The sequence below is a fragment of the Mesitornis unicolor genome, unplaced genomic scaffold (assembly GCF_000695765.1).
Source record: "Mesitornis unicolor isolate BGI_N332 unplaced genomic scaffold, ASM69576v1 scaffold7350, whole genome shotgun sequence".
Classification (NCBI taxonomy): Eukaryota; Metazoa; Chordata; class Aves; order Mesitornithiformes; family Mesitornithidae; genus Mesitornis; species Mesitornis unicolor.
In genome coordinates this window covers 18,359-34,602 of record NW_010158973.1, presented here as the reverse complement: position 1 = coordinate 34,602, position 16,244 = coordinate 18,359, and the positions used below count along the sequence as shown (strand labels likewise).

Below are 16,244 nucleotides of genomic sequence, written 5' to 3'. Positions count from 1 at the left end.
ATGCCACCCTCACGCAGTAATACCATTTCAACTGTAGATCTGAATATCTTTCGTAAAGGTCAGTATTCTGTATCTTATCCTTTCCTTCCAGAATTTTTTTGTTAAATAATGTAGTCTTGTGGTGAATGATGTGATGTGATATGAATTATATGAATGGGTTGAATGATATGAGAGGCCTTTCTTGCCTTTAAAAACAAGTGTGTAGCCCTTCACAAAGCAGTCTGTGGTCACAATGATTAAAATATGTAAGAAGGTAGAAAAAGAGAAGATTATTAAAGGAAACCATCAAAACAGCAAAGCGCAGAAATCAAAAAGGGATGTATATTGTGCTGTAGCATTCAGTCTTGGCTAAAAGTATTTGAAGACCTAGACATATTTATGATGTTACTAGTGTTCAGAAAAGCAACAGTGAAAAACTAATTATTTTGTTTGTTGGTTTTTGTTTTTTTTCAATAAGCTCATATTGCTGAGTTTAGTACTGCTGTTATCAGTCTTTCAGAACAGCCAAAGTAAGGTTAGCATTTAGTGGTTCAAATCTGCAGAAGGTGCAAGTGTTTCATGAGGGTAAGTGGGACTTTGTGTATGCTCAGAGCTTTGAGATCAACCCTTATCTGGTGACTATTGCCACCAGACTTCCTCTCTTTGTGATAGATATGCATACTGCAGTTTTAAAATAAAACTGAAGTTGTTCCTTATGGTCACCTAAATGTTGGTATTTCAGATGTGCTAGTGCATTTTTTTAAATGTTTTTTTCCCTTAGCAGCTGGGTTCTAGAAAATGTGGTGGAGCTACTTTTACTTTTTCTGAGTTTTTTCCTGCCTATTTTTTTGTTTGTGGGTTTTTTGTAGGTTTTTTTTGTTGTTGTTCTTGTTCTTATTCATACGATTTATACTTGAGAACTGGAGTGAGAGATGAAGGTTGGGAAGCTGCTATTTAATGTTTCAGAGAGCAGTTGTTCTAGTCTGGCTAACCACTCTTGGACTAAGAGTTTCATTTCTTTCAGGTTCCTGAGGCAGGTGGGCGTTAGTGTTATTTTTAAAGTGCATTTTTAAACTGATTTAGAGTTTAAAGGAGAATTGTTTGAGTTGTGCTAGACCCAGTATGGGAGGCTGAAATGAGGAAGGGGACAGGGACGTGGCTTTTAGAAGAGGCAGTATACAGAAAGGATGTGATTATACAGGCGCTCAGGTATTACCCTGTTTGTCATTCATTTTGTAGGCTAAGTGCAATAGTATTGGTGTTTTAAAATAACCAAGTAAAACTGAAAGACCCTTGTTTGCTTAGCTTGGCTTGTCTTCTCTCATTTTGCTAAGTTTATATGTGAGTACTCGTACACGAAAGCTGAGGTTATCAACCTCAGGAAAGTAGCCTTTCTGAAAATACTGATTTAATTTGGCAATTAATAGCAGAGGTGTTTATTTTTCCTCTGAGATGGAAATCTCCAAAGAACTTCAGAGGTTTTTTTCAGGGCAATGGGGGACTAAAACGCAGAATTTGCCCAGTTTCTGTCTTGGCATCAGAAGGAGGGATGTGCCAACACCAAGGTAAGGCAGCCTGTCACCTGCACAGGTGAGCAGGAGCTGGGAGCCAAATGTCTCACAAACACCCCTGTCCACCAGAAAGGCAGCAAGAAAGCGAAGGCCTTCTTAATGCAGACTACCAAGAGCCAGGACCCTGAAACCTGAGATCTCTTTGGTTCTGTAGCAGTTCACTCAAAGTGAAAGCTGCTGGAGACTGTACTGGGGAGCTGAGAGCAGGGATTCACCTGTTCCCAGAACAGATTAAATCCTGTTGAATCAGCACTTTCCAAGGGAAGGGTAGGCAGTCAGAAAACCTCTCTGCAGACCCTAAACTACATCTGCTATTTGTTTATTTTAGAATAGGTTTGGGTTTTTTTCGGAATTTCAGAATAGGGCCCAGTGTCTCAAAATTCTTATGCCTGGCTATTTGAAAGAAAGACTTTGCTACTGCTTTAGAAGGAAAAATTACTTTTTCCTTTTTTTTTTGCTGTGGAAAAATGTCACTGTAAGAGCTTCAAGTTGTGACTGATGAGTGCAAAGTTTGTTTGTGAACACAGTCCTCTGAAATATATAGATAAAATCTATGGGCCACAGCTGCAGGAGGTGTGTTTGTATGCTTTCAGAAGCAGACAGTAAATAACAACAGACTGGATGCCTGGTGCCAATTGACAGGAACAGGGATGATAAATAGCTGCTTTCTCTTCTTGTTTCTTTAGAAATTAGTTCTCAAGACTGTTATGATATTCCACGAACGTTTCCGAATGACAGATCTAATTCATTGGAGGGCTTCCATAACCACTTTGTAAGTATAACTCGATCTGATGAGAGGTGACGGTGACAGTGCTTGAATGTTCTTTGTTCCCCTGTAAAAAAGCAAGCTGTAAGGTGTTTGTGCTTTTTCAGTTTCAATAGAATATATTAATCTGAGTAGATTAGGATAAAAAGTCATATGATTCACAGCTGATTGCATAACTTATTTTGTTAAAGGAAATATATGTTAATTCTAGAAAAACAGAAGCATGTTGACAGTGGGAAGTGTTTCAAGTGAAGAACTAGATGAAAATTATGTCCCAATGAATCCCAACTCTCCTCCACGACAGCATTCCAGCAGCTTCACTGAACCCATCCAGGAAACAAACTATGTACCAATGACACCAGGCACGTTTGATTTTCCGTTATTTGGAAAGCAAGTCCCTCCTCCTGCTCACATGGGTTTCAGGTCCAGTCCAAAGACCCCTCCCAGACGGTCAGTACCTGTTGCAGAATGTGAGCCACCGCCAGTGGATCGGAACCTCAAACCAGACAGAAAAGGTGAGGAAAATGTCCAAGAGAAGTTGCTTTTTATTAGCTAAGAAAATAATATAGCTATCCCAACTTCTGATTAGTGGAAAATGATCATATTTTTAGAAATTCTAACGACATAATTTTTGTCCTATGAGATTGCCATAACATAAAGGAATCCTAGGATTATTTTTAACCATATTAAAACATCACAATAACAATGCTAAATACAAGCATAGGTTTCAATTTTATTATTTTAGATACTAATGAAATAATTACACAGAATTGCTAACACTCAGAAATATGAGCCTTAGTCCTTATACATAGAAGACAGCTAGCCAACTTGTGGTGGAGAGAGAGCACACAAGGCATTAGAATACAAATTTACAGCCGTAACAGTGCTTGGTAGAGGATTGGTACACATTTTCATTGTATGAAGTAAAAAGATAAAATTAACTAATTCAACTATTTTGGGTATTTCCTTTTGATGTAAACATTGTTAGAAATGAATTGTTACAAGAATAAGCTGTATATTTTGCTGCTTTTTAGTCCTATTCAAAGTATGCAATGGTTTTACACACTCTCGCATAGAATAATTCTTACCAGTGTGTTCAAGTGAAGGAAAAATTAGATTGAAGAAGTAGTGTTTACTGCTAAGTAGATAATGTTAAGGCCTTGTTTGAGTCTGTAGAAGCAAGGAAAATCACTTGGTGTTGGAACTGTTCAATGCTGAAGTGTTAGTGGCCACATGGGGCAGGCATGGGAAGATGTTTAACCTGTGTGCTGTGAGGTTACCATATATATTTTCCTTAGGATCCAAATGGAAGGAGGGAACTGCTAATTCAAGCCAGCTCTTAAGATAAGTTTGCTTTATCACAGGAACTGGGTGTCATGGTATATTGAAATTTGTATAAGCTGTAGGAGGTGAAAACCTCCTTGCCTTTATAGAGTGTGGTAGATTAAACAACGCCATAAGGTAAAAAGACTAGCTTTATGCTGAGATGTTTTAAACTACTGAATGTTTAAAAGATAATTGTTAGGAGTCTGAGGAAGCAGCCACAACTTTAATGACAAAGTTGAAAAACAAATGCCAGACTTTAGTGGGCCCCTCCAAAGCCTGTCCTAAAAAAAATGAATTTCTTTAATCTAGTGTGTACTGGTTTTACTTTTTCTTAAATTAAGGATTATTTAGGTGGCTGATGTTCTTAAGAATCAAAGAAGATACTACTGTGATGTGTCTGTGAGAGTTACTTGTGTAGAGAATCACTATAAATAGCTTAGACTTTCCAGTTAATCTAAAATGTTTTATCTGCCAGCCTTTTAGAAATACAAGTAAATGCTTAAGGAGCTTATTTCCTACTATGCAGTTGTCTTTCAGACAAGCTAACTAAATTTCTTGTAGAAATGGGAACTAAAGAACATTAGGTCAAATGTCTGCACTGTTTTGTATTCGAGTGACTCCTATTTTTACAGTTATGTCCTTGAAAAAACAGTATTTACATTGAGAATGGCTGACTTCATTTTGGGGAAAAGTCAATGTCAAATATCCAGATGATCCAAAATATTCACTAAATAAAGCTTTAAATCAGTATTTTTTTACTGCTAAGCAAGAACAGCCTGTTATTAAGTGAAGCAGATAATACCATTATGATGTAGATGATCTCAGAGTGAAATGGGAAGCACCACGTCTCATTCTGGCTGTCCTTCAGAAAACAAAGCATGGCCTTTTTCAAGACCTTGGCTCTGTGCTTGTGTCTAATTGTTTCCGTGGTACCAGACAGTAGCTTTCTTTTAGCTCTCAGGAAACACTGGACAGTAACAGACTGATGAAACCTGATACTGGAAAATATTCTCAAAATAAGCACTAGACTACTTTAAAAATATTTTCCTTGACTGGCCAGTTTGTGTAGTTTACTGATAAAATGTTTGACCTTCAAAAGCAGTAGATATTTATGTTGAGAAGCTGCTCACTTTTGCTGTTGGTGGTGCAAAGCAGTCACACAGATGTCTGCTGGGACAGCATCACTGCTCTTGCATCTCTCTTCTGGAAACTGAGATAGTGGTTTGCTTTCTAAAAGTGGTGTGTAAGGTTGCTGCTTTGCTCCCATACTGAAATACTTTCTAGGTAGAAAGACCTAGCTAACATCAGGGAACAAATTTTTAGATGTGTTAACATACCTCTTAATGAGTATAGATTGGCTAGCTGTATTTTTTTGCCTGTAGACTTTTCAGAAGCCGTTATCACTGTAAAATAATATGATTATATAATATAATTTTGAAGATAAAGTAAAGCTGTCCCCAAAAGTAAATATTCTATAGTAAATGCTTAGGGGCTGAAAAAAAAAACCCAAGCAACTGTGTGAAGATTTTGAGCTACCAAAAATGATAATTATTCTGATTTAGCACTGAGGGTTTTATCTTAGTAACACACGCACACTGGCTCCCTCAAATTTTATCAAGTGTACTACTGCAAGTCTTCCATTGTTGAGAAGAGCAGGTATGATGACACATCAGGATGGTAATATATTCCCATTTCAATAGTTCTCAGTTCCTTCTGAAGTAAAATAGGATAAAACTCTTAATGTGGACCGTAACCCAACTAAAACATGTGTGTTCTTTATATTCTACTGTGTTGCTTTTCCAGCTTTCAAGTTCTTGCAGCAGCTTGTATTGCCAGATAGTTTTTTCTTATATAAATGTACTACAATGGTCTTATGCTACAAGTCAGTGCATAGAAAATATCAAGTTGGCTGATATGTTCAATAAAACCTAGGCAGACATAGAAAGGGACGAAATAGTACATAAAATGGTCCCCTTCTGGGTATTGGTTCTTTAAAACTTTTTTTTTTAATATGCCATTAGTTCAAGAATTTCTGTTGAAGACCACTGCTGCTTTTCTAAAAGATGGCATTACTGCAGAGATCAGGTGTTCTGGTGATAAGGCCTCCAGGGTATATGAGGGCCATATCTTGTTCTGTCTGAAGAAGCTGCTGTATCTTTTTTATGGGTTACAAATTGCTCAAAAAATAGTGTTTGCACTGCCTCCAAGTAGCAATTCCTTTTTGGTAGCCATGCTTGTTATTGAGAAGCATCACCATCACCTTTCACAGAACCATGCTGCACGCAGTTGCTGCAGCCCAGGCTGCCTTCAGTCTTGACGTCACTGAGCTCACTTGCACTGGTGTGACCATGAGGTCTGGTATTGCATCCCCTCTGGCAGGGGTGTCTATTACCTGGCTTAAGAAGTTATCCGCAATGCACTCCAGTAGTCTCCTGGATTGCCTACAGCTCGCTGGGCTACTTTTCTAGCTCTGGCTCTGTAATGTGTCTGTGTGGGCCAGGGAAGTTTATGGTTAGTGCTAAAAATGTATTTGACAAAGAATGCAGTGAAGCTAGCACATAAAGAATGCACTGCTTTTTGTTGTCAAATGTATATGCTTAGTATCTCCTCTATTTTTCTTTGGTTTAAGGGCTTACTGTTCACAGGCAGTATAGTTTGACAAGGGTAGAAAATGGAGGGCTCGATAATGGCAGTGGCCGTTCTGTTGCATGCAGCCTGCTCTCCCCACTGCTGTTTCCGTTCTGTAAAGCCGAGATGAAACACATACTCTCTTACTTCTGGTTCTGCTGTCTTTGAAGAATAATATGTCAGGCAGCAAGGATCTGGCAATCTGTCTACCAGCAGCAGTGACTGTAATGTCTATGTCTTCACAAGTCTGATATAAGCACCTGATGTTCTGGATAACTTACGAAATTGTTAACAATGGGTACAGTTTTATAGAAGTAGTGACTGTGACAGAGGATCGAGTTATAAAAATCAGTAGCATGGATAAATTAAATGTAGGCAATAAATAGATCCAAAATTCGCTAAAGTACGGGCATGTTCTTCTGAGGAGGGCACTTGCACATCCCTGCTGTGAGAGCCTGAGACTCTTAAGTCTTTCTTCGTGTAGGAGTAACCTGGGCCAGGAGCTGCAGTGAGCTGTGAGATGCCCTGTGTCTTTTCCCGCTGGTTTCTACAACAACTTTGTTTTAGAAAATGGGTTAAATATAATAATTTAAAAAAAAGAATAAAAAAATTTACAAAATACATGTAGTCTTGACATTATACTACATTTTCATGTAGCTTCACTTCTCTAGCTTACAGCTCCGTCAGTAAATGTGGGGAGCTTCCAGTACTTTCTGGAAGTCTTGAAAATAATTTCAAAACATGGTGTTGGCTTCCTGCCCCAATAACTTGAATCAAAGCGCTTTACTATTTCTTTAGAGAATCATACCAAAAGGTAAGTGATATATTGCTTGGGACAAAAAAGAGAGCATTTGGCCAGGTGCTTTTCTGCATTCACCTGTAATTGAATGACAAGAATCATCTCTTTTTTAATTTTTTTTTTTGCAGAGTGCTGTTTCTTTTATTATAAAGAAACATTGTCTGTATTGATTTTGTATTTCTGCTTTTTGGCTGCTTTAGCTTGCCACAGTTGCATGTAGTTGCGATGCTAAACTGGAAGCATTGTTGCTAGCAAAAGGCTTCAAGCGGAAGAAATCTTGCATCCATTCATGTAGTTGGGTCTTACTCTCTGAATTGTTAAGAGATTGTGACTGGTTCTGCCATAGAGCGATTCTGTGACATTTGTTTTGACCATCACACGTTTCTTCTTCAAAATACCATTTATCCAAGAAGGAGCAGCAGAATTAAAGGTGCTCAGATGCAGTGAGGTGAAAATTCCCTAGGCAGCTAAGGCAGCAAAGAGCAGCCAGGTTCTCTTCTGCTCTGCCTTGCACGTGGAGCGTACTTTGGGGCTCTTCAAAATATCTGAAAAGGGTTGTGATACGAGGCAGCGGATCCTGTGATCTCCATCCTGCTGACAGCTTGCAAGACCATAGTGAACGCTGCTCTGCTCCACAGGGAGCCATTTTGTGTCGCAAGGCAGGCCCTGGGTGACTGTGCTGGCACACCACAGGAAAGTTTTAAGACCTGACAGGTCTGTGAGTCTAGATGATCTTAATCTTCAGTACAAACTGATGTAAGTCAGAGATCAAGGGAAACACATGGTCAAGAATAAAAGGGATAGTGTGTGAATTGGTTTTTATAGGTCAAGAGGCAGCATTTGAGTGGTGCAGCATTTGAGAGGTATGGGGTGTCTGTGAGCTTCTGGGCTTGATAATGACCCTCTCCTGCCCCATGATTTATTGCCAGGGGAAAGGGGGGCATAGAAGTTGTGATCTTACAGCAAGACTTTAAGACCAAACAGTTACAAACTAAGTTTGTTCTGTTTTATTTTTTTTATTTTTTTTTTTTAAATACTTGTTTAGGAAATGTTCAGAAGGAATCCTCATAGCTACCTCATTGCTTTGAATGTAGTGTAACAATGTTATTCTTGCAGTCTTTTTTATCCATAGTACTTAAAAATATTTTACAAGAGAGTGCAGTTTAGCACAAATCTTAGTTCATGTTCATGTGGAGCTGGGACAGAATGACGCATTCAGGATCACTAAGTGGATTACTGGATTATTAAAAAGTTTTTCAGTCCTAGTTATAGGTGGGATTGCACAGCTTATGTTGCTGATGGCAAAAATAACCAATAGGTAGTGTAGCGCATTTTCATCATTATTGTTTTACAAAAGGCTTATCTTTCAGAAAAAACATGTTAGCATTTTGTCTGAGATGCTTCCTGCAACTTGAGTCCATGCAATTGCTTGGCCCTGGTAATTTTCAGTCCAGCAAGTGGTAAGCTAAGATTTAAAGGCAATGAGTGATGTGTGTAGTTATTTTCATATCAACAAAATACCCAGTTGCACCTTGTAAACAAGAAAACAAACAAACAAAAGAAACCAAGAGAAAGGAAGAAAAATCTTATGAGTTGGAACTTGTGATTGTTTTAAAAATGTTAACAAATTTATCTGATATTGCTTTTATAAATTTTCTCAGTTGAGATGTTACAAGACATAATTTGTGTGATTAAACCACAAATATTAACAGATTATAACAACATAGAAAATTATAATTTTCTTTATTGAAGAGCACAGACCTACTTTGAAAAGGTAATTGTGTACAGAGCTTTCACATGGCAGGAAGCATCTGCCACATTCTGGCCCTCATAGGACCCACTGTGATGCTTCTGGATGGCCAGCATAATCACATGTTATTGTAGTGTTGTATGATGCTGCAGAAATCCCAGGCAAAGTTGGTAGTTCTTAAGGAAATTAAGAACCCCTTTAATCATGAAGTTAGCTATAAATAGCCTAGTCAACAGTTCCCTTGTTAAATACTTGCATGTTTGAGTGTCTGAGCTGGATGATGTGGACATGTTGCGCAGGAGCACCACACCAACATCCTGAAATAAAATTTGAGAGAAACATTCAAGAGATTTGTGACAACAGGAGCTGACATTTCTTTAAAAATAAAAATAATTAAAACAGAAGTTGGCAACACTGCAGCATTCTATGCTATCATGATTGCCTTGCATATCCTTAAATAAAGGATCACTCATTTTCTCAGGCTTTAGGACAAGTAGGCATTGAAAAACTGTGAATCATTATTTTAATCAGTGGCGAGAACTGAACTGAAGATCTGTTGAAAATGAAACCGTAATTTTTATGATGACTTTTCAGAACTGAAGTACTTTTCATTTTGTTTTAAGAAATTCTTCAATTTACTCTTGGAACCTGCTCCTCCTATTCATTCCATTTAGGAATTTTGATAATAAGATTTTTGGGGCTATTTTGGTGGTGCTTCAGAGTTCCTAACACAGGCTGAATACATATGTATTGATTTTTTTCTTCTTCTTTCCCCATAAGCCTCATAGACTTACATTTAGATGAAAATTGTTTCCTCCGTGGCTGTATTAAATTACTTGTACAAGGCTAGTTTTTATTTAATAGCTTTAAATGAAATTTATATCTCCTTGCTATGATCTACTAGTCCTTAACTTGCAGCTGTGGTTGATCTTAAAGTCTTTGAAGCAACACATAATTTAAGTGAGGACTTAATTTGGATGGCTGCATCACAGCTGCAAATGGAACTGTGGTTCCATAACTGAACATAATGGTTTTTAAAAAGTTAGGCATATGAATTTTCTGAAGATAAACTGCAAGACTTGCTCCAGTCCTAATGGTAGAGATGGTAGTGTTGAACTCCAAAGATGCTAGAGAGAGCAGGAACAAGAGAACACTGGTAATAATGCCCTATTTTTTTCCTTCCCTCTGTACCATTTTTCTGTTCTTCCCTGTGTGCTTAATGCCTTTTGAAGCAAACATAGTTTTTGATATAGATACTGTCATGCTGTTCTATTGGCTTTTTTATAGATTTAATATTAGGCTTGATTTTTCCAGTGAACGAGTTAAACTCCGTTAGTTTTTTGTTTTGTTTAAAATAAAATTCAAAAGTAAAAGCTGTTTCAAGCAGTATCCCTTGGTCTTCATGAATTCTAGTGCAGCCTTAAACTGCTAATCAATAAACACATCAGAACACTGTACTTTGGTCTTAAACCACTCTCTTTGTTATTGAGCGCTTTTAGTTCATCATGCTTCGGGGGATTTTTAAATACAGACAATTTTTTGCAAATTAGAGCAGTCAAATAGTATTTAGATGATTAATAGCTTTGGTATTCTCTGAGTAGTTTTTATGGCATTTGGCACATATTTTATGAATACTAGTGAACCTTTGCTGTCAGATGCAGTTGGACTTCATAATCAGATATTTTCATAGAATCACAGAATGGTTTGGGCTAGAAGGGACCTTTAAAGATCATCTAGTCCAACCCCCAGATATCTTTTTCCAATTAAATTTTCATTTCTGGAGCTCTCAAAGTACCAGTGTTCTGACAGAAGTTATTATAAGAAGATAAAGATGCCTAAGAAAACTGGAAAGCATCTTTTTAGATGGCTGCTTTTTATATTTCACAATATTGAAAAAATAAGTTGATTTCAGTTTGTTTTTACTGTTCTAAAGAGATTGTAGTTATCACTGTCCATGTGGTATCACTGTCCACGTGATATCACTGTCGATGTGATATCACTGACCGGACCTAAGCATGTTATTGATATTCCTATTTGTTGCTGGGTACTGGTATGGAAATGAATATGAATGTTGTGTAACTAAGTACGTGTTTCTAATTAGAAGTAACTTGGCAGGAAATAGTTTTAATAAAAACAGAGATGAAAAAGCAAATTCAGGATATTTGTAGAGCTCTGTGCTGGAGACTGTGTACTCGGGAACTGGAATTCACTGGGGCGAGGAAGAGAAGGAAAGGGGGAGGTTATTCTGCAGAGTTGAAAACCAAATAATAAACCCTGTGAGAGTAAGACTGTGAGCTTCCGCCTTGTTTTTTAAGGGAAAAAACTCTACAGCGGTTCTGAGAGCTGGAATTCTTGGATCTCAACACAAATTTCAGTTTACTCTAATTACAGAGAGAAGAGGAAAAGATGCATATTTTTTAATGGAAAGTGCTGTTAGTTCTGTCTCTCGGAAAGTGCTTTTGTTGATGCAGGGCACTTATGTGGCTGGTTTTGCCTCTTGCTGTTCCCCCTCCTATTCCAAGTAAAGCACTGCTCTAGCTTCCTGCGTCTGATCTCCTTGTCTCATGAGGATTAGTACTGTTGGCCAGGAAACAGCATTAACAGATCACACATTGCTGAAATTTTATGTCACGTTAGTAGATTTACGTTAAAATTTTAAGCTCTAAATATCTGGCATTTAAATACAGCGTTGGCCTTTTTCGTGAGGATGTTTGCAATTTCGTGATGTAAAATCTGCAGCCAGCAAGCCATGGAGCAAGCAAGCAGTCGGAAAAGAAGCATTCTCAGCAGAGATCTTGTTTAGTACTAGTGCTTCAAGGCGATAGCCTGAAACAAAATGAGCTTACATCCTCAAAACCAAAAATGTTAAGACCCACGTACTCTGATGCAGGAATTTGCTGCAGTGGGATCCCTTTTTTCCCCAAAAAAATTACATTCCAAGTGTTTTATGGAAAACAAGAAGAGAAAGTGCATTAGCCGATGGTAAACCCAAAAGTTGTTTCAGTTTAAACCATTATTTGAAACAAACTCAAACATGTGAAATGGACTCTTCTCCAGATGACTTCTCAGACAAAGGCAGCATTGACACACACAGAAATGCCAGCAGCAGAATTCATGCCGTCTGAGTGCACTCTAACGCTGGATCCATAATCCCTTGTTCTACTTGGCAGTTTTTACAAGCAGCCATTTGTTAGAAAAATAGACTTCATTAGTGATTTTTCTGGTCAGAGTGCCCTTGCACAGCATTCGAATGATGAAACGTGCAGAAACTGAGCTTTTCTCTCCTGGCTGTAGCATTTTGTATTTCACAGGTGGTGACTTGACTGAACAGTGAAAACATCTAATTTTTACTTCTTGTTTGGTTGGTTTCTCTTGCCATAATTTATTTGGGATTTTTTTCCCCTGTAGGTCTGTATCCAGCGGTGTTGCAACATAATTTATTTCCTTTTCAGTTAAAAAATGATATATTTTTTTAATATAAACTGTATTTTTTTATCCAGTCTTATATTTCCTAGAATAAGCATGTGGATTAAAAGCATTGTCTTATGTGAGTGCCTAAAGGTAAATTTGAGCCTGTGGGCCAAAACTGTTGGAAATGTGTTCTTGAGTATTGGCATGCTGTATGGAGCCAGGCTCTCCGTAGAGACCTACTGTCCCTCCACCTTTGCGAAACTGATATGAAGAATAGCCCTATGACGCTTATCTGTAGTGATTATTTATGAATAGATGTTTGAGACCAGTCTGCTGTACAAGTGTGAGGCACTTCCTTTTCTGTATTATATTCAGCTAGTGGCTTCTCAGGGGTACTAGGACTTGCTGTCTGAAGAAGTAAGTGAGGCTACTTGGGAGCAGCACTAGGAATTTCAGTCACAGTATTTAAGATATAAAGTTCTAAAAAAGATGTATTTCTGTTCATATGTCTGACTTAAGACAGTGACAACTGCCAATTTTAGACAGAGAATGGCACTTAAAATTTCTGATGGCTTTATTAAAGATATGCCTTTTTGAGGAAGGAAGGGATATTATTAAGGGCTTTCTGTGCCCTAGGTTGTTTTACTTTATCTTCTTAAATGGGCAAAAATTGGGTGAAGGAATTCTGCACTACAGACACAAATAAGTAATCTTAGTTTTGTGATTGTGAAGCCCCTTTGCCTTTTCCTTTGTCTGGTGCCAAGTCTTTTCTGTTGCACGGTAGAAGCTCCTCAACAGAGATTAGGCCTTTTGGGCTTTGTTTTGTAGGGAGGGGAAAGAAAAGCCCCTGCACAAACATTTTAATTCTCTGTGACACATTAAACTAGAGGAATTGCGTTATCCTGGCTGGCTGGTAGCAGCAAGCTCTTTTGCCACCAGATTTATTTAGGTTGAACAGTCTTTCAGCAGCAAGAGAAAAAGCTCAGTGAGTTTATTTTATGCTGGAACATTTTGTATGTTCTTGTCTTGATGCAGAAGAGAAATACTATAGGGACCTGTACTTTTTTATATAGCTCTGCTGGAAGTCTCAGATCGGTTTATAAGTGCTAAAATAAGTGTGAAGCAGGCAATTACATAATACCCCATTTTACAAATGGGCATAATCGTAGTTCAGGAAGGTTAGCTGCACGAGACCACATAGCATCACTCACAGAAGCAGAAATAATGAGTCATAGCCCTGAGTTTCGTGTGCTTATCTTCTGTATTATGGGTTTCAGGCACTTCAGCCTACGCTTGGCTGTAAGAGCAGAGGTTATAAAGTACACATTGCTTAAATAATTTCATTAACCCTGGTACCTCAGCTAGATTTCTCATCATACTTACGATGTGTGCTCATATCTTAGTGTGTTGATTGGCATTTTGAATTGAGTTGTATAGGGCCAAATTTCTTTAAAATCAGATTAACTTTGTGTTCCACAGTTTTATAATATGATTAGATAATTATATGCAGCATCAAATTGTTCTTAATAAAAGGTGTTTGAATTTGAACTTCTACATTTGTTCAATCCATTTTAAGATCTTGGTCTTTTCATATAGGCAAGCTTTTAGCGTACAGTTGTAGGCAAGGTACTTAAGAACAGCGAATCAGCTCAGAATGAACTTTGCCAGCATGCTGGGTCATGCTTTTGACTTAGCTCCAGTCAACAGCATGCTTTACAGAAATGCTTTGTGTACCACTTTACAATCTGGGTCTTTGGTCAGCATTACCCAAGTGCTTGGTCTTTTCATCAGCAGTTCAACCTGTTTAAGGGAGCATCTGATTTTGAAATTAGAAAAGAGCTGTCTGTGTGAAAATCACTTTGTGTCTTTTCTTTTTAAGAAAGTTGCTATGCAGCACTACTAGTAAATAGATAGATTTTGTCTTACCTCTATGGTATCTCAGAAGCACTGTGCAGAAGTTAAGATAAAATACAAAACATTTCTGTTTACCTTTCTTGTTGTTACTTGATTATTTCCAATACTTCAGTGATAGCAATAATAGAGCACTTCATATGCAAAACCCTTGGGGTGCAGATTTACAAACTTCTGGTGTTTGTTGCCAAGTGTATTTTTTACAAAGCATTCTCACTCATTGCTGGTAGTACCAGCCCACATCTGAGTCTCTGCCAATCCTTTTCCATTTTGTGCTGTAGGGCAACTTTTAAACATACTCAGATTTAAACTTTTCATTTGGTTTATTCTAAAGATTTACGTTTCATATAGCTTCTTGGTGTACCACTTGAAGGCACTCGCCTTCTCTAGTATTCGTAGGATAGACTTCCGTTCATTATTGATCATATTCATTAAAAATGGACAACATGACCTGAAACACTCACAGTTTGATCAAGTTGGATAAGAACTTCCTTGTTGGGAGAGGGGTTCTATTACTGCCTGTAGGGAGCTTATAGACTCCAATATGTTTTCATTGTACTATTCCCCCTGTTGCCAGATTAATTTAAAGTGTTGCGCTGTGTGACAGCATAACACAGGAAAATGTTATACTAATAACATGATTGCATGATAGCGTATGTTAACATAACATACTGGAGAATGATTAGTGCATCTACTGCACTTGTCTATAGGATTATACAATTTTTAAAAGGTTTAATGAATGTAACTTTATGACAAGGTCATCAGGGCTGTGTTGTGCCCTGGTGGAGGGACAGTATACAGGCTAGGAGCTTGTAAAGTCACTCTGCTTCTGCAAGGTTGGAGAGGTGTTTTTGATAGACTGGTATAGACTTCTGGGGAGCGAGTTTAATACATAGTGTGGAAAAAGATTCTTGGGGCTTTTCAAGTGGGAGATGCATGGGGGATAGATAGGAGACCTCTCAAGTCATTTCCAAAATAACACTGTGATTAAAGAGGATTTCATTTCTTTGAGGGTACCTTGCATCTGAAGCATGACTATTCTTCTATCAAGCTAGATAGTCCTTAAATATGGATTTTTTTTCCTTATGTAATGCAACTTGAAAACAGCTAATAGTGATGATCAGTTACAATATTTGTTGATATTGCACTTTTTAGCCTTTTTGTACACCCTTTATGCTTGCCTCCAACAAATTACTTGCATGCTGTGTTTTGTTTCTGGTTTGGTGCTTAAGCCCGTAGTGTAAGACCTAGCTAGACTGTAAAACTCTCTTTCAGCAGCTTGCTTATGCTTGTGGCGATAACCTTTCTGCAGGGGCTTGTGCTGTTTATTTACAAAATTCCATTTTCCAGTGACAAATAGAACACTATTAAGTGAGTCTTCTTTTTACCAATTAGGTCAAAGTCCTAAAATTTTAAGACCTAAACCACATGGTTTAGAGCGAACTGATTCACAAACCATAGGTGACTTTACTACAAGAAGAAAGGGTATGTACTTTAGCACTGTATGTATATGGAGCTTTATAAAAGTAAATAAAACAAAAAATTAAGAAAACTGTTATTCTAGAATAACTCTTGTATACTCTTTTTTTAGTGCTAGTATAATCTAAGGTCATGGATGCATATTCCTTGCCAAGCAAAAAGTTTCCTACAGAAGGAATTAAAGTCTTTCTGTCTTGAACAGCACAAGGAAATATTTACTTGACATTAACTTGGGTGTTCTCATCTCTTAAGTTTTAGCTGTTCATATTTTGGATTTACTGATGTTTTTTATGTAGAAACAAGTATATATGACTTACCTGTAAGTTGCTTGAAACAACTTTTGTTAGGCAATAACCTGAAATCACAGTTAACTTGGGACTCCAGCTGTTGGCTAAACACTGAAATAAAGCAAAATATTGATCCTCTGATCGTTTACTAATACAGAGATTTACTGATGCATCTTAATGAGCATTGCAATTAGTCTGATGGGATTTATTGAAGGTGCTGTGTTGGTGCCTCATATAGTCACAAGAAGTAGAGGAAATTACAAGTAATGTTAAAAATGTCACAGAAGTGTCTCTGATTATCTTTGGTGGTTAAAGCCCATTGCAACTGGATGAAATA

At 37.6% G+C, this 16,244-nt stretch overlaps 1 protein-coding gene across 1 annotated transcript in view; it reads left to right on the top strand.

Moving 5' to 3' along the window:
- The window catches only part of GAB1 (GRB2-associated binding protein 1), a 41,101-nt gene that overhangs the window by 18,171 nt on the left and 6,686 nt on the right, over positions 1-16,244 (top strand). Inside the window, exons 4-7 of the mRNA XM_010185167.1 lie at positions 1-58; positions 2,237-2,322; positions 2,528-2,831; positions 15,537-15,626. The exon at positions 1-58 is cut by the window's left edge and continues 565 nt beyond it. Of these exons, the coding sequence (XP_010183469.1) occupies positions 1-58; positions 2,237-2,322; positions 2,528-2,831; positions 15,537-15,626 (538 nt within the window). The remainder of the gene's footprint in view (positions 59-2,236; positions 2,323-2,527; positions 2,832-15,536; positions 15,627-16,244) is intronic.